The 25,179-nt window shown below is 47.3% G+C and overlaps 1 protein-coding gene across 2 annotated transcripts in view; it reads left to right on the top strand.

Moving 5' to 3' along the window:
* The window catches only part of LOC136641548 (zinc finger protein 91-like), a 543,065-nt gene extending 518,143 nt beyond the window's left edge, over nucleotides 1-24,922 (top strand). Inside the window, exons 6-7 of one of the 2 annotated variants that reach the window (XM_066617431.1) lie at nucleotides 19,307-21,780; nucleotides 22,055-22,176. In XM_066617431.1, the coding sequence (XP_066473528.1) occupies nucleotides 19,307-21,780; nucleotides 22,055-22,080 (2,500 nt within the window). In that variant the 3' untranslated portion in view covers nucleotides 22,081-22,176. Of the gene's footprint in view, nucleotides 1-19,306; nucleotides 21,781-22,054; nucleotides 22,177-24,177 lie in introns of those variants that run through there. The other variant, XM_066617432.1, reaches the window with a different exon arrangement.
* The last annotated feature ends 257 nt before the right edge of the window (nucleotides 24,923-25,179 follow it).

The following is a 25,179-nucleotide window of genomic DNA, read 5'->3' as shown; positions in this document are numbered from 1 at the left end:
CATTGGCATGGCTGCAACTGCACTGGAAAATTGGATAGATTGGGCCCTCAGTCTTTTAAGGGGCCACCGGATGATTTAGGTGCTTTTTTTAAAAAAAACAATGAATTCATTTGCAGTTCAAGAATGATAAAAGTGACAAAAAACTCCCTTGCATGATCCGTTAGGTGGATGACAAGATGAAGCAGTGGTTTTCAGAGTTTTTATCCTTGGGGAAACTTCTCTACTGCCAAATCCCTGCACACCAATGTGGAGAGGCCTTCTTTAACTTTGCCGCTGCCTCCGAACATATTCTTCTGGTCCCTGCAGCAGCAGGGCAAGGGGTATTTGGATCAATGCCACAGTGTGGAGGACAAGTGAGATTGAAGTCTTTCCCCTTATGGGGGTTCCCTGGGGTAAATGATAAGACACCCAGAAGATGCTGTTAGATGAGGACAGGAAAACACATGGTAGTAGGAAAACCATGAGAGAGAGAGAGAGAGAGAGAGAGAGAGAGAGAGTTAAATCTCTTCTCCCATCATGCCATGGCCCAATCCATGGCCCCAATCATTCCACTGTGATGGATTTTTCAAAGAAAAGAACTCTCCCATCACAGGGCTTTGTCATGTCTAGTTTGTAAACTTCCAAGCAAGCCTGAAGGTTGGGGGGACGGACGGACATGGTTTTCAACAAATGACTGGTTACTGGATTATTCAGCTGCTTTTCTCATTCTTCTCGTTGTGTTTTTGGTTCTTCTTCCAACCTGCCCAAAAAAGACTGTTTCCAAATCTCTTTATAAGAACATAAGAAGAGCCCTGCTGGATCAAGCCTAAAGCCCATCCAGTCCAGCTTCCTGTATCTCACAGTAGCTCACCAGATGCCTCAGGGTGCACACAAGACAACAAGGTACCTGTATCCTGCAGTCATTCCCTTGCATCTGGCCTTCTGAGGTAGCCTACTTCTAAAACCATGAGCTTGAATATACCTGTTGTGGCTTGTAAACTGTGATGGACTTTTCCTCTAGAAATCCCACAGATGACAAGCTGCACCTGCTGAAATTTTCTCTTCTATACACTTGTTAAAGGTCCAGCATCCCTAAAGTTGAAAGTTTGAGCACCCCTGGCCTATACCTTTAACACTTGTTTAGGAGAGAAAATTTGGGCAGGTGCAGCTCAACATGGAAGAGTGTCCAAATTCCCTCTTCTATACAAGGGTTAAAGGTGCAGGCACTCTGTCCCACTTGTTACCTAGTAACCCTATCCTTACTGGCACTTTCAGCCTTAAATTTGATCTGTTGGTCCTGATGCTTAAAGTTTGGGAACCACTGGGGTAGAGCATTAACAACCCAATCCTATCCACACTTTCCTGTGAGTAAGCCGCATTGACTGTAATGGAACTTACTTCTGAGCAGACATGCATAGGACTGGGCTGTAATTCACAGACAGATGAGGTGGCAGATTGGTAGGCTCCTGGATCCTTCTCCATTGGTGGCTCTTCTGAAGAGGGGGAGAAGAACACAATGGGACTTACTTCTGAGGAGGGGGACACTTGCATTAAAGGATTGGGAAATGGGAGAGAGTCACAAACTTCTCAGACATCTCCAGGATCCTAAGGGGGAAGTCCCTACCTCTTTAATAAGGTTCTAACTTTTCTGCCTCCATTCGGAAGTGGGCCAGTCTCAGATATCATGTGAATGTAAGGCTGTGAAATTGCTTCACACACTTGCAGTGGAGGAGCTAGTCCAACAAGGACAAGGAGTTAAAACAGTACACATCACTCTGAAGGCACTTATCCAGTGATTAGACCCAGAAATATTGCTCAAATGTTTAGGCCACACCCACCTCCTCTCTGATTGGCTGAAACATAAGTGCCTTCCTGAATGTTCACAGTTTATTGACTTTCTGGGGAAGTATTGTTCCCACTGAGTGAGATGCGTAAAGGATACCAAATAAAGAGAGAGGTCAATAAACAATCTGGCTGAGTGCATCTCACTTGTTGAGATCCTTGTTGCCATTGGCCAATGCTGAACACTCTGAACATTTAATTTTTAGAGGCTTGCCTGTGATTGGCTGAGAAAAGAGGCAGACCCTACTACTGGCCACTATTAAAAGCACAGGTACAGCAAGTAAGAGTTACTGCAGTGTCTTTGCTTGGAGCAGAATTGTCTTGTTTTCACAATGGAGTCTGTAAGTTGCTTGTGGTGTTGAGGTGTGGCTGGAAGGGGTTTTGAACTTTTATCATCGTTGCTGTGTTTAATGTTGTCATCAGATGAAATTGATTATAGCTCTTTTATTTTATTGTGCCAAGAAAAGAGAATCAATTAAGCAATCATGTTAGCTAATGGGGTGTGGGGGGAAAATTACTCAAAAGTTATCAGGGGTTCAGTACTGTGGTTTATTCAAGGTTCTGAACTGCTGCTGTATTGGAACTTCATAAAATTAGAAACAACTACTTAGTGGAAGTACTAAGTAGGGTCTTCTCCTAAATATATTGGTGAAGATAGTATTCCCCCCACCCCCAGTGTCAGCTATTGCAGCACAAACCATGTTTATTCTTGTTTGCTTATTTATTTTTAAAGTGAATAAGGCTGCAATCCTAACCACACTCCTGAGAGTAAGCTCCATTAAACAAAATAGGACTTACTGCTGAGTAGACCTGGTTAGGATTGTGCCCTAACTGGCCTACAGTGTAAACTTTCATTGCTCCAGAAAACCTTGTGGTTTAGCTCTTATCTTTGATTTTCAGCAAGACTCTGTGTTTACTGTTCTCAGTAAGATCTTCAGGGTTGTGCTGCTCTTGTATTCCAAAAGGCTTATTTTCAAAGTGTCAGTGGCAAAACTACCCACCTTCTGTGGAACCTGTAGCATTTCTGCAGGAATGGCTTTCTGGAAAGAAGCTTTTCCAAAGCGGTGTTATGCAGAAGTAGAATAGGCAGCTCCTGAAAGAGTGGGGTGTCCAATGGGCTGGTATAGAGTAACATCTCATGGCACACAAATGTAGGTGTTTGCATATTGTCTCTGTCAGAGGCTCCCCAAAGTGGTTGAGAGGCAAATAAAAATCTAACAGATAATTTGGCTTTTCCTATGCTGGGCAGCGGAAATCTATGGCTGACACCTCTTCTTCCCTGGAAGAAATGACTGGAATAGTCTGGAAATCAATGGGTTGGAATATGTCTTGTTCCCAGCCTTTCACTGGAAATTGTAGTTTTAATTAAAGTTCAGTGATACCTGCTAGAACCTTTTTAGATGGAGCTTAGCCAGTGATCTTTTGGACTGTTTGTATGTTATGCTGTACCTGGGTACAGTTGTCTCTATGCATATTCATATGAATGATTAAACCCATTCATAGTCTGTGTATCCTTTACACAAATTCTACCTGCCTTGAATGTTACATTGGGAGAGTTGCACCAGGTAGCGCTGACAATGATTGTGTCCTGCACTGATGTATCCAGGTACAGTAGAACGTGTGAACAGTCCTCTGAGAACACTGGTTTGCTTTCCTTCATAGGGAGAAAGTTGTGCTTTGATCCCCAGTTAAGTGGACTTCCTCTTGGGGAGTAGGCTCCTGTAGGAGTTGGATGGGTCTGCTTCCAGGGGATGAAAGCATAGATCCAACCAGAACTGCTAATACCTATGAATTTGTATGTCCTCCTGGAATGGTGGAGGCCGAGTCCATTAAGGCCTGGCTAAACATTCCATCATAACTGGAGAAGATGGCACAACTGTTTGCTTTGGGTTGGTCACTGTTCTGCTAACATGAACTCAAGGTTGACAACTGACTCACCAATACCTACAATACTATCTGTGTTTAACTTTAAACAAACATATCACTAGGTTCTTGACTTAGTCTTAGAGGATGAAAGATACCTCTCCCTCTGAGCAGAGATGCATATGCCCATCCAGCAAAGCTGAAAGGGTGGGGAGCACCGAAAGGGTCTTATTGCACCATGAGAACACGCACTTTGACCAAGCTGGGCGAAGACAGAAAGATCTCTCCTGAATGGACTAAGGGTGCAGTAGCTGAGCCAGCATAAAGAGAGCCTTCTTGGCAGCATGTACAGCATGGTCCCTTTGCATCCTGAGGATACACAGGGTGTGCCAGACCCTTTCCAACTGTCTGCCTCCTGAAGGCATCTCCCAATGCCACATCCCAAATGCCACTATTTGGGGTACTTGTGGTGGTGGAGAAGAGTTTGTAAGGAGGCTTGTGAGTCATGGTGAAATGCAATCAAGAATGAAATATATTGGGCTCCTGCACCATCTCTGGTCCCTGTCCTGCCTTTGCTCAGCACCCAGCCTAATTAACTCCAAAGCCTGCTGTGCAAAGCAACTTGATGTCATTGTGGTTGGTTCCTAATGAGTATTGTTGGTCTGTGTGCTACTTTCTCATAGCTGGTTTTGCATTTTCAAAAAGGAAGTGACAGTAGATCCCATTGATGTGGAAACGTTCTTGAAAATTAGTGACATTTGCACCCTGCTTTTCCTCCAAGGACTGCATGGTAGTGGGTGTGTCTCAACCCTCCTTTTTGCCCTCAGAACCACCTGGTGGGGTAGGCTGGGTACTGAGAGAGACTGGCCCAAGGTTATCCGGGAAACTGTGTGGCTGAATGGAGATTTGAACCGTGTTCGTCTTTCCTGTCCTACTGCTCCTTCCATTGGCTGGTCCACAAAGGGTACCAAGGAATGACTGTGAGCCTGAGAAAGGTGTGCATGAGATCACATGTTTTGTAACAACATCTCTGGTTGCTCTTCTTTCAGCATCTCATTGTCTCTAACTTGAGGTTGAAACCTGGTGACTGCATCAAAGTGAAAGGAAAAGTGACTCCAGATGCCAAAAGGTTTGTATGTATGATTGGGGTTCTGGGTCTTGTTGAGAAACCTATGCTAGGATGTGCCTCTTCCCATGGCAGACCCCAAAATTTGAAACAACCAGTCTCATTGGTCAGTTTTGAGTTAAAAATCCAGTTTTTGTTACATAACACAGTTGTGTTTATATTCTGGTTAATTGGCTATGCCTTTTGATAAAATAGAGGTAATTTGACATGGTTTACTTCATTGCATTCTGCCTTAAACTCTGCATTGAATCATATATAATATGATGTTCAAAAATACCAAGATTTTCACAAACTTTGCCAATAATGTCATGCTGAGGTTGTTGCCCCCCTGAAGTTTGTTGCCTGGTGCAATTGCTACCCCCTGTATCCCCTTAGCTATGCCACTGCTTTGATGGTGACTCTGAGGGTGACTGTTAGTGGATTTAAAAATGCCTTAATCCAATGGAATGAAATACAATGTTTCAACCCTGGTTAGCAGTTACAGGTTGTAAGTCTGGACTAGGGTGGTCAGGCTTGAGCTCTCCCAACTTGTATCAAAACACAGCCCCAAATGTGACTCTCTGTTCCTCTCTTAGTTTTTCCATCAATCTGGGCCGGGATGAGAATGAACTGATCCTCCATTTTAACCCGCGATTTGAGTGCCTCGGAGACAGCAGTGTCATTGTGTGCAACTCCATGACATGTGGAGAGTGGGGCGAAGAGCTGCGAGAATCGGAGTTTCCCTTCCATCGGGGAGAGGAGGCCAAGGTAAAGAATGAGTGACCAGTGCAGGGGAGGGTTAGGACTGGGTTGGAAAAGAAGAGAATTGCATTCACCACCAGCTTAAATCAGTCTTGATCTGACTGCTATCCATTTGGTGAAATTATCCCATTGGCCTAATAATGGTCCAGTAGTGCATGTACTGTAGTCCTTTTCTGCTGCCTTGAAAACGGAGGTTCTGAGAGGAGATGGAACTAGGAATTTTTGGCAGCAGCACCAAATTAGTCCCTGGATTCTCTGTGATCCTTAAACTGATGGTTCTGGTGTCTTAACAGAGATCATAACTGAATTGAGCAATGGTTGAAAGGTCAGCAGACAGTGCCCGTCACTAGTCCTGTTTGTGAATGAGTCAAAGGCCCCTGCTGTTTACACACAGGAATAGAGGGAGCTGTAAAAGAGGCTTGGCCAGAAATCTTTCAAGGTCAGTGCATGAGAGTAAGCAACTGAGGTGCCTAAAGGAAGATCTGTGACCAGCCTTCTGCTGCTGTTAACATGGTTGAACCAATGAGTTTGGCAGAGATGGAACATAACTGCACCTGGTCCAAAGTTAAGGGGAGGGGGAGTTGGCACCCATCTTTGGTCATATTTGCTTGTCTTGGACATGGTGAGAATCTAACCCCTTTCCCAGAAAAGAGCAGCATGCTAATTCCTTGATCTCTCTGTTAGATCTGTGTCTCCTTCACTCGCGAGGAGGTGATGGTGAAACTGCATAAAGAGCAGGAGATTCGGCTCCCAAACCGCCTAGGAGCGAAGTCTGCAGAATTCTTCTCGGTGAACGGAGACTTCAGGATTAAATCAATCAAGTTTGACTGAACTGTGCCTTTGCCTGAGTAGTAACAAACTAGCAAATAAATAAGAACTAAATCATTACAGTGTCTTCCTTTGGGGGGGGGGGCAGGGTCCTGGGATGCTGTTGGTTGTAGGCCCTTGGTGTGAATGAAGGTCCTACAAAGTAATTATTAACAGTATTTATATACCACATTTCAACAAAAAGGTTCTCAAAGTGGTTTACAGAGAAAAATCAAATAAGAGTTACTCTGCTTATCTAAGGTCCCTTTCGCTCTTAAGTACCACTAAACTTCCTGGGGCTCCCAGAAGTAACATATATCTATGCTTTGAGTTCTACCTTCTTGCAGGAGGAATTATAGGAAGTGATTTACTCTTAATAAAAACAGTAGGTGTCAAATGCAGTGTGATATAGTGGCTAGAGCAACAGAGTAGGGAGACCCGAGTTCAAATCTCTGCTTGAGTGTAAACTGTTAATGACTGTAGGCCAGTCTTGATCTCTCAGCCACATCCACCTTGCATCCCTCTATGTAGGGAGGACAACCTTGAACCTCCTCTGAGCTACTTGGAGCAGCAGGCAGATGTGGTAGAATGGAGTGGTGCAAGAGCAATGTAAAAATAGAGTTCCACATGTAAAACTAGCACATCAGAGAAGATGTGCTCCTCCATTAATTAATTGTACTCCTTTTACAATTAATTGTAATTGTACTCCTCCATAGTACAAGGAGGAGAAAGTAGGACTGATGTGTCTTCATGAAGGACTCCAGTCTAATTTTCCCTACTGTAATGGCTGTAGGGAGTCTTTTAAACCTGGGAATCAACATGCTGTCTTCCATAGGAGGAGGGAGTGCAAGACCATTATGGTCTGCCGTATTTGGAATTTATGTAAATATTTTAGTATGTTTTTCTCAGGTGGGTGAATATTTGAGTACAAGTGGGTATTTCCAGTTGAAATATTAGGAGCCACCACACTTTCCTATCTGCACAATTCCTTCAACCTGTTCTCCTTTCCTTTGACTATTTTCCACATACTTACATAAGAACAGCCCCACTGGATCAGGCCATAGGCCCATCTAGTCCAGCTTACTGTATCTCACAGCGGCCCACCAAATGCCCCAGGGAGCACACCAGATAACAAGAGACCTCATCCTGGTGCCCTCCCTTGCATTTGGCATTCTGACATAGCCCATTTCTAAAATCAGAAGGTTGCACATACACATCATGGCTTGTAACCCATAATGGATTTTTCCTCCAGAAACTTGTCCAATCCCCTTTTAAAGGCATCTAGGCCAGATGCCGTCACCACATGCTGCGGCAAGGAGTTCCACAGACCAACCACATGTTGAGTAAAGAAATATTTTCTTTTGTCTGTCCTAACTCTCCCAACACTCAATTTTAGTGGATGTCCCCTGGTTCTGGTGTTATGTGAGAGTATAAAGAGCGTCTCTCTATCCACTATATCCTTCCCATGCATAATTTTGTATGTCTCAATCATGTCCCCCCCCTCAGGCGTCTCTTTTCTAGGCTGAAGAGGCCCAAACGCCGTAGTCTTTCCTCATAAGGAAGGTGCCCCAGCCCAGTAATCATCTTAGTTGCTCTCTTTTGCATCTTTTCTATTTCCACTGTGTCCTTTTTGAGATGCGGCGACCAGAACTGGACACAATACTCCAGGTGTGCCTTACCATCGATTCATACAATGGCATTTTAATATTAGCCGTTTTGTTCTCAATACCTTTTCTAATGATCCCAAGCATAGAATTGGCCTTCTTTACTGCCGCCGCACATTGGGTCGACACTATCATCGACCTGTCCACCACCACCCCAAGATCTCTCTCCTGATCTGTCACAGACAGCTCAGAACCCATCAGCCTATATGTGAAGTTTTGATTTTTTTGCCCCAATGTGCATGACTTTACACTTACTGACATTGAAGCGCATCTGTCATTTTGCTGTCCATTCAGGAAACAGATTGGGACCAGGAGGAATGGAATCAGTGGTTCCAGCATGCGCCACATACTATTGCCCTTTCTGCACCCGATCCACTGACTTGGAGCAATGCAGACTTGCACCAGGTATCTAGCTAAACTGCACATAGGATGCAATGCAGCCTATGCTAGTGCCACTGTGTTGGCACAGGGAAGCTTAATTGGGATTGGGTTGCCTGTTATCCAAGATGGTACTTTTTAAAGCGCCCGATTATATGTACAATAATAATAAGGCAAAATAGGGTGTCTAACCGTTACACACCATGGCTCTGGAATACACCATTCCAATCTCCAGGTGGCGCTCTGGCAACCCCACTTGTTCAGAAAATGAGAGAAATTGCCGCCTTATGAAAATTGAGATGGTAGAATATTTTTCTAGGCATCCATGTCTGGCTCCGGCAATGGATCCACACACACCAAGAGGACTGGAAAAGAATGGAACCAGGGCAAGAAATCCAATCAGCAGTGGGAATGACTGAGCTAGGGCTCTCCAATCAATGTATCTTCCCCTACCCTATTGTCTTTATTTAGACTGTACTTAAAAATACACTGGGGAATTTGCAATTTTTAAAGAAAGAAAGATCTAACCTTAACCACATGAGGCAGGGAAAGCAAAATGCTAATTTATATTGGTGCTTGTTAGGTTTTAGCCTAGCCTTTTTCTCACATGCTAGTTTAAGTGCTGAGATTTTTATATGAACAAGCATTCAAACAGGCAAACCGTCCTCTACATTGTGGAGTGTTACAGTTCACTAGAAATATGGTCATAGTTTTTTCTGTGTAGACCTGCACAAGGGACCAAGATGCTCATGCATCATAAGCACCCCTCTTTAAAATGACAGGGTTGGTTGGGTGACTAACAAGCATCAAGCTAATCCACAATCAAGCTAAAAAGGAAGTGAAGGGGGAGGGAGTCATAGAGCTGGTATTTAGATGTAATGTGAAACCATGGTTTGGGCTAACCGTAGTGCAGAACACACACCATAGTTTGAGCCAGAGGCTGGAGGAAAAATCCATTACGGGTTACAAGCCATGATGTGTATGTGCAACCCCCTGATTTTAGAAATGGGCTATTTCAGAATGCCAGATGCAAGGGAGGGCACCAGGATGAGGTCTCTTGTTATCTGGTGTGCTTCCTGGGCATTTGGTGGGGCCGCTGTGAGATACAGGAAGCTGGACTAGATGGGCCTATGGCCTGATCCAGCGGGGCTGTTCTTATGTTCTTAGGTGTCACTAGGGTTTGCATCACCCTGTATGGGAAGCCAGCACATCTCCCCCATGACGGACCTCCTCCCATGAAGTGGCCAGGGCAACACCCTGGGGGGGTGGGCGTGGTGATATACCATTGCCCAGCTCTGCTTGGTTTTCCGGTATAACTTTTGATAGAATAGAGCTATTTCAACACGATTTGTTTCATTGCATTCTGCATGAAATTACACATTGAATGATATATAACATGATAACAATATATAACACAGTAAATCTTGGTATTATTCAAAAATACCAAGATTTAAAATTTTTAGTCAGTAGTGGTGTCACCCCTCATGCGTGCCACCCAGTGCAACCCCCCCCCCCCAGCGATGGCACTAGTTTGAGCTTCCAGACAAAAAAATCCTACTGTAGAGCTGCTGACTTTTTTCTTAAGGAAATCTGCTCAGGATTATCCTCATAAACATGCCTCTTGTCTCTGGGGTGCAGCAACCCCCTTGAGATGGAGCAAGAGGCCTAAATGTGATTAACTGTTAGTGAATTCAGACATTGGATTTAAATCACAAACCAAATTAAAGGAGAACATAATTAGATTACTTTCAGGGCGCTCAGAAGCCATGATGGGGAAAGAGGTAAAGAAGAGGAAATAGAGGTCAGAAAAATTCTGTGTATGTTCCTTTTTTCCACAATAGCACAGATGTTAAACCATAAGGATGAGGAAAGAGTTGAGGTGGTGAAATGATGGTAAAGGGGGGGGGGAATTAGATGTTAGTTCAGAACTGGTCAAAACCACAAACTAAAGAAAGAAAAAGGGAAGTCTGGCACACATCCGTTTGAATTTTACCAACATTCAAAGGACATCCTAGGAGAAAAGGAGGTTCATGGGGGGTTGAAAATTCTAGGAGGGTAGAAAATAATGAGATGTACTGATCTGGGTTCTTTCCTACTGGTCATTGACCAATCTACTTGGATGGGTGAGGAGCTGGTTCAGAGTCCAAGATCAGCACCAGATTGATCACTTAGGAATTTGTGGGGGTCATTAAAGTTAGAGTCCTTCTGGGATTGCCAAATTGTAACCATCTGGTTACAATGAACTAAAGCTTTGACGTTTTATTTGGACTCATTGAACAGTTACTTGTACATATGGGAGAAAGAAGAACAGGTTGGCAAGATAACTTTTGCTCACTTTCAGTGGTTATGGGGAGAATGTGGTTTGGAAGCCAACCTCAAACCATGATACCGGATTCTGGTTTATCAGCCAAACAAACCACAATTTGTGGTCAGGAACAGATACAATGCAAAATAATGGGTTATTTAACCAATGCAGCCATGGTTCCACATTATGACCAAAGCCAGCCTTGTAAACTACACATTCCCCATTTAATCCACTGCTAGATATTTTGCCCAATCCCTTACCTGTTCTTGTTTCCAACAAAGTCTTTTCAACCAAGTTCTGAGAACCTGGCACCCACAGTTCTCCCCTTCTTCCAACCTAAAGATGAGTGAGGGTTTGAAAACTGGAAATCCTTTGTGGGGAGAACAAGGCAAAAAGATCAGCCATTATAACCAGCCCATTGGGGAGGGATTTCCATCACTGCTTGGTTGGTGTGCATGTTCTCAGGAGGGTCCTTTCTGTGCTCCCTAATCTTTCAGCTTTGTGGAACGGGTATGTGCAGCTCTGTAGAGAGGGGAGAGTCATCTTTCATCCTCTGTGGCAAGGACCTATTGATTAATACGTTTGCTTGAATTTATACATCAAGAGTGTTGCTGGGATGGGTTAGCCACCTGGCAGCCTGGAGCTCAAGTCAGCAGGCTAGGTGACCAGCCCACAACTGTGACATCCCCTCCAGTGACAGAAGATTTCTTAGCCAGGTTTTGGAGGACTCAGCCTTGATTATTCCAGGAGAGGACTCAAATTCACCAGCATTGTCAGCTCTGGTGGAGTCCTGATCCTCAGCCCCTACCAGCAGGTGACTGACACCACCAAGTCTAGCAGGATCTTCCTCTCCAAAAGGAAGCCCAGCTTCAGAATGGGGCCTGAAAGCACAGCTCCCCCTCCCTCCGCCTCCCCCTCCCTCCCAGTTCCTCTTCCATGTTTTGCCTCCTTGCCACTTTCCCTTCCTCTATTTTTCTATTTCTCCAGAGCAGGTCTCCAGTCACACTTCAGAGTGCCCAGAAAGCTACACCTTCCCCAGCAGAAGGCTGTGGAGGGAGGTGGTGCAGCCTGGCCTGTAGCCTGAATGGGTGGAGGGGGGGTCACCAAGGGCAGGGGAACAGCTCAGCTGCTGGCACCCTCATGGTCTCCCCCCCACCCCTGCCTGGTACAGAAGTGAGTGGCTGCCACTTTCAAACCCTGTTTCAAACCCTGCTCCACTTGGGTTGGGGAGGGACAGCTGGGGGGGGGGTGCTGGGAAGGGCAGGCGGGTGGGGGGTGGAAAGAGAGGAAGAGAAGGAGGCAGCAGGTGAAGAGAGCCGCCGACTTGGGGGGGGGGTTGCCAGGAGGGAGCTTGTTGCCCCCCAGTCTCTCTCCTGCTCAAGGGGCTCCTCTTAGATGCCCCCCCCCAGTCAGATGCACCTCCCTGGACCAGAAGCTCCATTCACTGCTGCCCCTTCCTGCCACTTTCCAGCCTGAACAGGCAGGTCTACTCAGAAGTAAGTCTATCAATAGGACCCCCTCCCAGGTCCGCATGTATAGGATGGCTGCAGCCAGAGTGCCCCACTGGTGCCAGTCCCAGCCTGGGTCCTCCACCTCTCCCTCGCCCTGGTGAAGATCCAGGTCTCCCTCCCAAGAAAGTTCGGGCCCGATCCCATCTCTCAGAGGCAGAGCCTGGCCCAGAGCCTCCTCTGGGAACCAGCGTCGATCCATCCCCAGACAAGCAGGAGATGGAGACTCGCCCGCAGCTCTCTCTGCAGGCTTCCAGGGGCTTCCCGGACTCACAGCCCAAGCCTAGGCTTACCTACTCCTACCTACTATAAGTCCTATTATAATCAATGAGGCTTACTCCCAGGTAAGTGTGCGTAGGATTGCAGCCTCAGCCACACGACATCAGGCTGCTGGGAAGAAGAGCCTTCTCAGTCTCCCACCTTTTGCCTGGGGGAGAGATGAGGATCAAGCCCCAGGAGAAGCCCACTGAGACTGGGATCGGGGCCGGAGGGCAGGGAGTGCCCAGCCCGCCTGAGGAGACGTGCCTCCCATTCCTCCTGCAGCAAGTCTTTAACGATGCTCTGCAAAAAGACGATCCTCTTGGCTCACCGTGTAATGAGCCTGTGGAACTCCTTGCCACAGGATGTCGTGATGGCATCTGACCTGGATGCCTATAAAAGGGGATTGGACAGATTTCTGGAAGAAAAGTCCATCGCAGGTTACAAGCCCTGATAGGTATGCGCTACCTCCTGGTTTTAGAAATGGGCTGCCTCAGAATGCCAGCTTCAAGGGACGGCACCAGGATGCAGGTCTCTTGTGGTCTTGTGTGCTCCCTGAAGCATCTGGTGGGCCACTGGGAGATACAGGAGGCTGGACTAGATGGGCCCATGGCCTGATCCAGCCGGGCTTTTCCTATGTTCTTACGTCAGACTGGCACTCTAAGGGTTAAACTGAGTGACTGGATTCCACATGGGCAAGGGGGTAGGTGGGCGGCCGAAATGGGAGGGGAAGTGACGTCTTGCTCTGGCTTCCTTCCTTGCCTCCCCTGCCTCGTGTATGAGATCAGCAGCAGCATCCCCATCAGGAGACCCAAAATTCGTGGAAGGGAGGGGAAATCTTAGGGCTGTTGTGGGTGGAAAGGGTCAGAGAGGTGTGGGAGAGGAGAAACATCCCCCTGGTGAGTGGAGATGCCCAGGCTCAAAGGGCAGCTAGTGAAATGGGGGGGGGGGAGAGAAACCGCAACAATCCCCCCCCCAATATGCATTGCATGCTACTTTTGGGATCTGCTTTAGGGCAGCTGCCCTTGGATGGCTTTATCCAAGTCAGAAGAGACAGGGCCAGGAGGAGCCGGTTCATTACTGAACCCCATGCAAAATAAATAAACTAAAATACAAACAGATGCAGATGGAGACACTTGGTAACAAACCTGAAACAGTTTGATACTTCAAACTGGGAACAGGTCCTGAAACCAGTGGTGTAGCTAGATGGGGCGCAAAGCACTACATTTTGCAGGGAGCCTCACTGCAGCCTGTAAGCGCCCCCCCCCCCCACTTCAGAGCCATTCTGGGCAGTGGGTGCAAAACGGAGGTGTACGCCCAGAATGGCTGCGAAGGGGGGGCCACTTGCACGCCGTGGTGAGGCACCCTGCAAAACGTAGTGCTCAAAAGCCTCAATATTTTGTAGTCATAAGTAACTTGTCTCCTTGTCTCCTTCTCAGAGGATCTTCCCAACCCTGCCTTCATTTCCCAGCTAGAAGAAGGGAGTGCATATTTTTCCTGACACTCAAGGAAGAAGAATCAGCAGGTAACTTGCTTATACACTGTATTGCTTAACACAGCAGTAGGGTCAGATGAAGATGTGCTGGATATACAGGATCCATGAGGTGCTATGGTTAATGGAGACCCCCTCACCACAATACCAACTGTCTCTCTTTCTGGGGTAACAAAGTGTTAGTCAGGGTGAGTCACTATAGTACTTGTCTGCCATCCTGATCTCATCACCCGTGATAGAAGCTTGGCTGAGCTATAGCCTGAAAGTGCTGATATGATCCAGGAGACAGAGGCTGTGGTCCATCCCTTTCATGTCCTTCCCAGTTCCTTTTCTGCCCAGGCCCCATTTCTTTCCCAAGCCAGAAAGTAGGAGGAAGCTCAATGGAAGCAACTGGGTGGTTGGATGGACCCCTGCTACTCTGCTGCCCAAGGCAACTTAAGAACATAAGAAGCGCCCTGCTGGATCTCCCAGTGGCCCACCAAATGCCCCAGGGAGCAGACAAAACAACAAGAGACCTGCATCCTGGTACCCTCCCTTGCATCTGTCTCAGTTGGCCTCATAGATGGGCTGGTACCTCTTTCTCTGTTACTTGTAATGCAGCTTTCCAAGGCACATCAGTACACTAGTACAGCCACATCAGTGAATGGCTGATCAACAGAATCCTGTGATGCCCATAGCTTTGAACACAGGAGACCACCTGATTCAGACCCTTGGTCCATCTAGTATAGAACTGACTGTATTGCCTCTCCAGAGTTTCTGAGGGTTCTTTCCTAAGCTGACTTGGAGATGCTGCCAGAGATTGAACCTGGGGCATTCTGCCTGGAAAGTAGCTGCTCTCCCAGAGAGCCACGGCCCCTTTCCTTGAGCATTTTCACTTTAGAAACTTTCCATCTGTCAAAAAGTATTTTGTAGTTTATCAGTGATATTACATAGACTCAGGTCGAATCTATAACAGGGAGGCAAAGCAGGCATTTGCCACCCATTTCCTTGAGGAATCATTACAGTAATAAATGCTAACAGCAATTCATACCATTCAGTATTCACAGGAAAACAGCAAAGGGACCCTTCCTCACCCCCCAAGAAATTTCAGGTTCCTTGTTCTCCAGCATAACTTCTGCACACAGTCCCTTTTGGCTTGGATCAGGCCAACCCCATCTTTTATCAGTGGCCATAAATGGGGAGCTGTGGCATAGCTCAAAATGATGCCCCTGAAGTGATGTCACAACAGGAAGTGACATCATGCCTGGGCTTTTCAAAAAGTAAAAATTGGGGGAAAACCCACCTCCTCCCCCAAGCAGCTCGCCACCCACTTGCTCTGCCGCCTCTCCCCACTCAGTGGCATAGCTAAAACATCTGTCTGCTACCTGGGGTCAAAGAAGATTTTGTAGCCCCCCCCCATGACAAAATCAAATTTAATTAAGTAAATAAATAAAAAGTGTGCCTCTTATTGATAAGAGACACTGTGCTGGGCTGAAGAGGGATGGTTATTCTCCCCCTGCTAACTACAAGAGGAGCACCACTTGAAAAAGTGCCTCTTCACCCAGTTAGCAACGGTAACTGTATTATGATACATGGAAATGAGAGTTGACTTACATTAACACCCTATTGGTTCCATGCTGTGTCATAATAATAACTCATTGGCTCTCAGAACAATCAGTCTCATAGGTCAATTTTGAGTCAAAGAAATTCACTTTTTGTTCCATAAGGCAGCTGTGTTTTCATTTTCTGGTTAATTGGCCATAACTTTTGATAGAATACAGATATTCCAATGCAGTTTGTTTCATTGCATTCTGCATTAAATTAATTTTCCAATGATATATAACACGATGGTATTATTCATACATACCAAGGTTTTCACAACTTTGGCTACTAGTGTCAAGCTCAGCTTGTTGCCCCCCTAAAGCTTGTTGTCCAGTGCAGTGGTTAACCCCTGCACCCCCTTAGCTATGCCACTGATGGGGAGGAACTCTGCTGCGGTGGGCAGGCTTGTGGGAGAGCAAGGAGACAGTCTCTAAAAAAGATTGAAGCTCGCATTTGCAAACTTGCATTTGCCAAAACACACCGTTGTCCCTGTTTCGCCCACCAGCCAAGAGGCTGCAGAACGATGGCAGCAGATCTCTTTTTTTCTCCTGCTCTTGCCTGGCACAAGCTTGGTTGGTGACAAGGCTGCACCGCCCCAAGCACTGTACAGTGTGAGATTACACCAGACGGGTGATAAAACGGATACTGTGGAAATCCAGATGTGAACCTTCTCATGTGGCTGAGCTCCATGCCATTTAAAAAAGAATGAATCCAGTGACAGAAAAGCCCCACAACAAAATAACAGAAGTTTTAGCACGTATAAGAATATAATGTGGCATTACAGCTGCTGTGCAGTGTGAGAGACTCCAGAAAGAGGTTTGTAACTTGCGAATCCTCTGGAGAAACGTTCACCAGGGATAACAAAGCTGCCTCCACTGATGATCGGGTGAAGTTGCAACAGGGCCAAATAGCCACAATTGTGCTACTTCTCTACAACAGAGTCACTGAGCAGGACTGCAGTTCTATGCATGATCTTCCTGGGAGTTGTTGCCACTGAATCCATTGGTTTTAGTTTTGAGTATCCATGTCTCGCACCTGAGAAGTTTCATTCCTCTGTGGCACTGCGAATCAATATACTCTGGGAAAGAGGGTGTGGCATTCCAACTGCTGGGATGCCCCTCCTCCTGGGAGGCAGGATCGGGACCTTGAACAAGTATCCCTTCTATTCCCCAGTTCAGGTCCTGCCTTCCTGGAGTTAGGACGGATCTCCACTGAGCTCATCCTCCATGTACAAAGAGACTCAAGGAGAAGGGGGAAGAACAGGAGACGAGCCCCCCCCCCAAACTGCAAACAGGCTCCATGCACCAGCTGGAGCCTGCCCTGACTGACCCGGGACGGCACCAGGGAGCCTGGTTGCCCAGAGAGAGCACTCCCCTGCGCAAGAGCAGGCAAAGCAGCTTTGCCACCACTCTTAGACAAAGCACTGGGGAGACCAGGCACTCAGAGAGAGTGCTCCCAGGCACAAGCAGAGGCAGCCCAGCCAAACTGCCTCTCCCAGAGCCAGTGCCAGGGAAGCCTGGGTGCCCAAGGAGAGCACTCCCAGGCACAAGAGGAGCCAGCGCAGCCCCCACTTCCCCCAGAGCCAATGCCCCGTAGCTGGGGCACACAGAGCGAGATAGCTGCCTGGTGTGGACAGAAGCTGCATATAAAACCCAAGCCCCGCGGAGGGCTGCAGGGCCTGGGAGAGGCAGAGGTGAGGCACAGACTTGCGGTGGGCGCGCTGCAAAGCAGAGTAGGGCAGCCACGTGGCAGTTGCCATCTTGGGCCCTCCCCGCAACAACAGAGCAGCAGCAGCTGACGGAGGATGGCCCGGGCAGGCACCCCCATGCACTCTGCCAGCCAGGAGGTGCAGGAACAGGGTAGCAGTCCCAAGAAGCACTGCTCCACCCCGTTCGGAGGCCGAAGGAGTGCCAGAGACCGAGAATGCTGTGCAGACTGCCCCTTTGCTGCAGTGGTCTGACACTGAGGAGGACGCCTCCAGCCCCAGCGGCAGCCATCTCTGCCTGCCCCATGTGGGCTTCAGCATTGAGCGACATGAGCGCACAGGACTTGCACCAGAACCAATGGTATGCAGCCCCTGGGAGGAGGGGGTCCTACATGACCCAAATAGTGAGCCAGCCTACCTAGGGGGGCCCAGCCAGGGGAGCTTATCTCCTCAGTCCCAAGCCCAGATAGAGGACATCGTCAGGAGGATCATGGTGGAGAGCGCGGGCCCTGGGGCCCCAGGGGGCAAAAGGAAGCGCAAACGGACCCCTGCCCCTCCTCCCGATCAGCTTCCAGCAGCCCGTGAGTGTCTTCCCCCCCCCACAAGCAGCAGAACCCCAAACGCTCTAAAGTCAAGGGTTGCAAGCTAATCAAAACCTTGAACCCCATGTGCCCCAAGCAATGGGACAGAGACTTGGTCTTCTCAGACCCAAGGCAGCCTGTTACTCCTGAAACACCCGAGGACTCTAGGGAGGAGGGAGAGCTCATGGGCGAGGAAGAGGAGTTCCTGGGAGAAGGTGGGAACAAGCTGTTCCCAGTTGACTTGTATCCCCACCGCTTAGGCAAGTCAGTGGACATCCTATACCTGACACCCGAAAAGGAGGCCAAGCTGGCTGAGGCCCCAGAGCCACACAAGTCCAGCTCTAAGTTTTTCCCAGGTGGCCTCCAGGAAGGCAGTGGTCCCCTTCCCAGAGCCTTTCAGGAAGGTTGTGGAGGCAGAATGGTCAGCTCCCATTAGGTCCAGCCACATACTGTGCACAGTGGACAAGCTCTATTCTAGTTCTGGGAGAGGAAGAGTGGCATTCTTCCCACCGCAATACCAGCTCGGGGGTTACACTGCCGAACTTTAGCCACCAAGGCTGATTTACAGTTCCGTAGGAGCGGCCACTCCTCCATGACCTCCCTTGGGTGGAATCTGTTAACTGTTCACATTGTGTGATGGTTCTAGTTATTGTTCTATAGTTATTAAGGTTTTTTCAAGTTAGTCCTCAAGACGTGGATCGCCACACCATAGTGACCTAACCACAGCTGAGGACCAGGGACGTTCCTGCTTGTTGAGTCTGGCCTGGGGAATGGAAGCAATGCCCCACCAAGGGAGGAGTCTTTGTTCGAGGTCCTTGATCCTGCCTCCCAGGAGGAGGGGCATCCCAGCAGTAGGAAAGCCACCCTTCCTTTCCCAGAACTGAAATTCTCAGGTAAGAAATTCTGACTTTGTTTCTCTGTTCCAGTTCGCCGTGGTAAAGACAATGAGGACTGGAGCCATGTGAAATATCACCAGAAACACATTTGATGCAGAGGAAGCAATTTTTAGTTACTGGGACTGATCAGGGAGGCAGGAAGGAAGCCCAGCATCTTCTCTGAGGTCTAAATCTGTTGTTTTTAAGACTTTTTGCCTCCATAAAATCCCAAAACAACAGAAACGTTGCAAAGGGTAGAGAAAGAATAAGGATCTTTGCACATGGAAACGATCAGTTGTAAATTTGACATCAATTATCACAAGAAAATCCACATAGAGAAGAAATTGTTTTCTGCTTTGAGTGAAGAAAGAACTTCAGCACCAGCATAAATTCTGGTTCCCATTAAAAGATCCACTCAAGGGAGAAAGACTGATCAAAGAAGCAAGAAAGGGAGAAATGGAGAAATAAATCTGATGCGCATCAGGGCAGGGATTTCAGTGACATGCCAGTCAACCTACAAAGAGTGCTTGGAGTATGTAAATAGCTTTTGTTAGACCTCAAACATGGCTTCACTTAAAAGAACCCACACAGAAGAGAAAAGGCATAAATGCTTGGAGTGTGGGAAGAGCTTTGGTGCAAGCTCACACCTGACTGTGCATCGAAGAACCCACACCGGGGGAAAACCATATAAATGTGAGGAATGTGGGAAGAGCTTCACTGTGAGTGGAAAACTTACTGTCCATCAAAGAATCCACGCAGAGGGGAAGTCAGATAATTACTCGGAGTGTGGGAAGAGCTTCACTCAGACCTCAGAACTGACTGTCCATCAAAGAACCCACACAGGGGAGAAACCATATAAAGGCATGGAGTGTGGAAAGAGCTTCAGTGACAGAGCAGGCCTGACTGTGCATCAAAGAATGCACACAGGGGAGAGACCATACAAATGCTTGGAGTGTGGAAAGAGCTTCAGTCGGCGCTCAGGTCTCACTGTGCATCAAAGAATCCACACAGGGGAGAAACCATATAAATGCTTGGAGTGTGGAAAGAGCTTCAGTGGCAAGTCATACCTGATGAAGCATCAAAGAACCCACAAAGGGGAGAAACCCTATACATGCTTTGAGTGTGGGAAGAGCTTCACTCAGAGCTCAAATCTGATTGTGCATCAAAGGATCCACAAAGGTGAGAAACCACATAAATGCTTGGAGTGTGGAAAGAGCTTCCATAGTAGCTCAGAACTCACTTTGCATCAAAGAACCCACACAGGGGAGAAACCACAGAAATGCCTTGAGTGTGGAAGAATGTTCAGTGGACATTCAAACTTGAGTTTTCATCAGCGAACACACACAGGGGAGAAACCATATGAATGCTTGCAGTGTAGAAAAAACTTTCGTCAGAATTCGCAGCTGACTAAGCATCAAAGAATCCACACAGGGGAGAAATCATATAAATGCTCTGAGTGTGGGAAGAGCTTCAGTCGGAGCTCAAGCCTGACTCTGCATCAAAGAATCCACACAGGGGAGAAACCATATAAATGCTTGGAGTGTGGAAACAGCTTCAGTCGGAGCTCAGGTCTCACTGTGCATCAAAGAATCCACACAGGGGAGAAACCATATAAATGCTTGGAGTGTGGAAAGAGCTTCAGTGTGAGCTCAAGCTTGACTAGCCATCAAACAACCCACACAGAGGAGAAACTATATAAATGCTTGCGGTGCGGAAAGAGCTTCCGTGGGAGCTCAGGTCTCACTGTGCATCAAAGAACCCACACTGGAGAGAAACCACATAAATGCTTGGAGTGTGGGAAGAGCTTCAGTCAGAGCTCAAACCTGAATGCGCATCAAAAAACCCACACAGGGGAGAAACCATATGAATGCTTGGAGTGTGGAAAGAGCTTCCATGGGAGCTCAGATCTCACTGTGCATCAAAGAACCCACACAGGAGAGAAACCACATAAATGCTTGGAGTGTGGGAAGAGCTTCAGTCGGAGCTCAAACCTGAATACGCATCAAAAAACCCACACAGGGGAGAAACCATATAAATGCTTGGAGTGTGGAAAGAGCTTCAGTCGGAGCTTAAGCTTGACTTTCCATCAAAGAATCCACACAGGGGAGAAACCATATAAATGCATGGAGTGTGGAAAGAGCTTCAGTCAGAGCTCAAACCTGAATGCGCATCAAAAAACCCACACAGGGGAGAAACCATATAAATGCTTGGAATGTGGAAAGAGCTTCAGTCGGAGCTCAAACCTGAATAAGCATCAAAAAACCCACACAGGGGAGAAACCACACAAATGCTTAGAGTGTGGAAAGTGCTTCAGCCTCAGGTCAAGCCTGACTTTGCATCAAAGAACCCACACAGGGGAGAAACCACGTAAATGTTTGGAGTGTGGAAAGTGCTTCAGTCGGAGTGCAATACTTACTATGCACCAAAGAATCCACACAGGGGAGAAGCCATATAAATGCTTGGAGTGTGGAAAGAGCTTCACTTGGGATGCAATGCTTACTTTGCATCAAAGAATCCACACAGGGGAGAGGCCATATAAATGCCTGGAGTGTGGAAAGTGCTTCAGTCAGAGCTCAGACCTGACCAGGCATGAAAGGACCCACACAGGGGAGAAGCCATATAAATGCTTGGAGTGTGGGAAGAGTTTTTCTGGGAGTGGAACACTTACTGTGCATCAAAGAACCCACACAGGGGAGAAGCCATATAAATGTTTGGAGTGTGGAAAGAGCTTCACTGATAGTGGAACACTTACTGTGCATCAAAGAACCCACACAGGGGAGAAGCCATATAAATGTTTGGAGTGTGGGAAGAGCTTCTGTGTGAGCTCACACCTAACTGAGCATCATAGAACCCACACAGGGAAGAATCCTTATAAATGCTTGGATTGTGGAAAGAGCTTCAATCGGAGTGAAACACTTACTGTGCATCAAAGAACCCACACAGGGGAGAAGCCATATAAATGCTTGGAGTGTGGAAAGAGCTTCACTGAGAGTGGAACACTTACTGTGCATCAAAGAACCCACACAGGGGAAAAGCCATATAAACGCTTGGAGTGTGGGAAGACATTCAGTCAGAGCTCAGACCTGACCGAGCATGGAAGAACTTCACACAAAGAAGAAGCTGTATAAATGCTTGGAGTATGAAAAGAACTTCAGTGGGAGTGGAAATCTGACTTCATCCTACAACCCACATGGGGTAGAAACCCTGGGCTTTCAGTTTCAAATTTAGGCAGCTCTGAGAAGTCAGCTGATCAAAAAATCCATATGGGGAAGAAACTTCATAAGTATTTGAAATGTGGAAAATGTTTCATGCTACAATAATTAGTTGTAGTACTTCAACAAATCCACAGATATGAAAATCTGTGTAAGTGCTTAGAGCAGTGATTTTCAACCTTTTTCATTTCATGGCACACTGACAAGGTACTAAAATTGTCAAGGCACACCATCAGTTTTTGGACAGTTGACAAGGCACACCTTGCTGTTGGTGCGGGGCTCATATCTCCAATGGTTCTATTAAAAGACATAGTGGAAATGGAAAAGGTGCAAAAGAGAGCGACTAAGATGATTACGGGGCTGGGGCACCTTCCTTATGAGGAAAGGCTGCGGTGTTTGGGCCTCTTCAGCCTAGAAAACAGATGCCTGAGAGGGGACATGATTGAGACATACAAAATTGCAGGGGGTGGACAGAGTGGATAGGGAGATGCTCTTTACACTCTCACATAACACCAGAACCAGGGGACATCCACTAAAATTGAGTGTTGGGCAGATTAGGACAGACAAAAGAAAATATTTCTTTACTCAGCGTGTGGTCGGTCTGTGGAACTCCTTGCCACAGGATGTGGTGATGGCGTCTAACCTAGACGCCTTTAAAAGGGGATTGGACACGTTTCTTGAGGAAAAATCCATTATGGGGTACAAGCCATGATGTGTATGCGCAACCTCCTGATTTTAGAAATGGGTTATGTCAGAATGCCAGATGAAGGGGAGGGCACCAGAATGAGGTCTCTTGTTATCTGGTGTGCTCCCTGGGGCATTTGGTGGGCCGCTGTGAGATACAGGAAGCTGGACTAGATTGGCCTATGGCCTGATCCAGTGGGGCTGTTCTTATGTTCTTATGTTCTTAATAAATGACCCTCTACCAAACTCCCGTGGCACACCTGGAGACCATTGGCCGCACACCAGTGTGCCACGGCACAGTGGTTGAAAATGGCTGGCTTGGAGTGTGGAAAGAGCTTCTTTCTCATCTTAAACCTTAAAACATCTAGAGGAATTCTTAGTGGAGAGAAACCAAATAATGTTTGCAGTGTGGGGAAAAAAACTTTTATCAGATCACATAACATTCTGAACATTGCTGAACATGTTGAACATAACCATTCAGAACATGCTGGCGACCTTAACAGACACATTGGTGAAACAGTAGATGGCTATAATAACCATGATGGCCACGGATTTGAAAGAGTGCTCGATTTCGCTGATGTCCAGAACCTCATCGTCGCCAACAGCTGGTTCCAGAAGAGGCCTTCACACCTCGTGACCTACTACAGCGGTGGCACATCATCACTGATTGACTTGGTTCTCATACGTCGCCGCGATCTGAAGACGGTCCTCGATGCCAAAGCGATCCCGATTGAAACAGTTGCAACTCAACATCGCCCGCATGTCGCCAAGCTACGTGTTGAGCCGCCAAAACAGCAACGCGAAGAGCATACTGGAATTACACGCATCAAGTGGTAGCGTATACGAGTGTAGGAGACCGAACTTGTCACATGCATCCAACTGCCCGTTGTAATGATGGTTAAAGAAGTGTGGCAGAAGAGCATGTGCGACGCTCGGTGTGACGAAGCATCAGTGGTATCACTCGTTTTGACCATGTGCGCAATGATGACATCCGGCAGTGGTACGGCATCACTCCAATCGCTAACAAGTTGAGAGAAGCCTGGCTTCAGTGTTACAGCCATGATCTGCACACCAACAGTGATACGCTGGTGCAGAAGGGCCTTCAATTGGAGGTCAATGGCAAACAACCAAAGGGCCGACCGAAGCACTGCTGGCTTGACATGCTGCACAGCGACATGAAAATGGCTCGTCTACATCCAGAACAAGCCTACAATCGGTGGTATAGCTAGAGGGGGCAGCGCGCTCAGTCTGGTGTGGAGGCTCAGTGGGGCGGGCAAGCGGCCTCTCCCTTCCTGGCGGGAGGAGCAAAATGGAGCCATATGGCTCCATTTTGCTCCCCTTGCCGGGAAGGGAGGGGCCACTTGCCCGCCCCGCTGAGCCTCCCTGCTGGACTGAGTGTGCCGCCCCCCTCCAGCTACGCCACTGCCTTCAATTGAGAGAAATGGCAACTCCGATCCAAAATAACCGACCCCGCCTCCATGCCGGACAAACGCTAAAGGATAAGAAGATGCCATTCAAAACATACAAGAATGCACTCAACAGAAAAACTATATAAGTATTCTGAGTGTAGAAAGACCTTTGGTGACCCCTCATCTCTCACATCTCATAAACAAATTTACACTGGAGAGAAACCATGTAAACATTTGGTGTTGTGAAAGCTTCCGCCACAGTGTAAGGCTTAACCATCTTTAAGCAGGGGTAGAAATCTTTTTGTTTCTTTCAATTTTGGTGTTAGGGGGCATAACATACATAAGAAGAATCTTGCTGGATCAGGCCCAAGGCCCATCTAGTCCAGCTTCCTGTATCTCACAGCAGCCCATCAGATACCTCAGGGAGCACACCCAAGACCACAAGATACCTGCATCTCACTTCCACTCGCTTGCGTCTGACATTCTGTTTATCCTCACACTCCCCAATGAAGACCCCACAGTGATCAATTTTTAACGCATGAAACCCACTGAACATACTTTCCCTTCCTCGCCAGTCTGGGGTAGGTGAAAAAAATTTCCATCCATGGCCAATTCAGATGACAGAAAAAAAATTCCTCATGAGTGACCAGCTAATCTCAGACTGTACATACCCATCATGGCTTGTGACCGGTGATGAAGTTTTCCTCCAGAAATCTGTCCAATCCCCTCTTAAAGGCATCTAGGCAAGATGTCAGCACTACTTCCTGTGGCAAAGAGTTCCACAGACTAACTACATGCTGGGTAAATAAATATTTTCTTTTGTCTGTCCTGACCTTCCTAATGCTCAATTTTAGCATATCTCCCCTGGTTCTGGTGTTGAGTGAGAGGGAAAAGAGCGTCCCTCTAGCCACTCTATCCATCCCCTGCATAATTTTGTATGTCTTGATCATGTCCCCCCTCAGGCGCCTCTTTTCTGGACTGAAGAGCTTCAAATGCTGCAGCCTTTCCTCATAAGGGAAGTGCCCATACGATGCTTCCGTTGGAAGTGCCATCACAACATCTGTCACACCTTTGGGACATAAGATAGAAGCCTGACAATGGGGATCTCTAAAGTTGCGTTGCTGCCACTTCAACAGGTGATTCAACAGGTGATTAGAGGTGAAAGGTTT

The sequence above is a fragment of the Tiliqua scincoides genome, chromosome 2 (assembly GCF_035046505.1).
Source record: "Tiliqua scincoides isolate rTilSci1 chromosome 2, rTilSci1.hap2, whole genome shotgun sequence".
Classification (NCBI taxonomy): domain Eukaryota; kingdom Metazoa; phylum Chordata; class Lepidosauria; order Squamata; family Scincidae; genus Tiliqua; species Tiliqua scincoides.
This window is presented reverse-complemented; position numbering and strand designations above follow the sequence as displayed.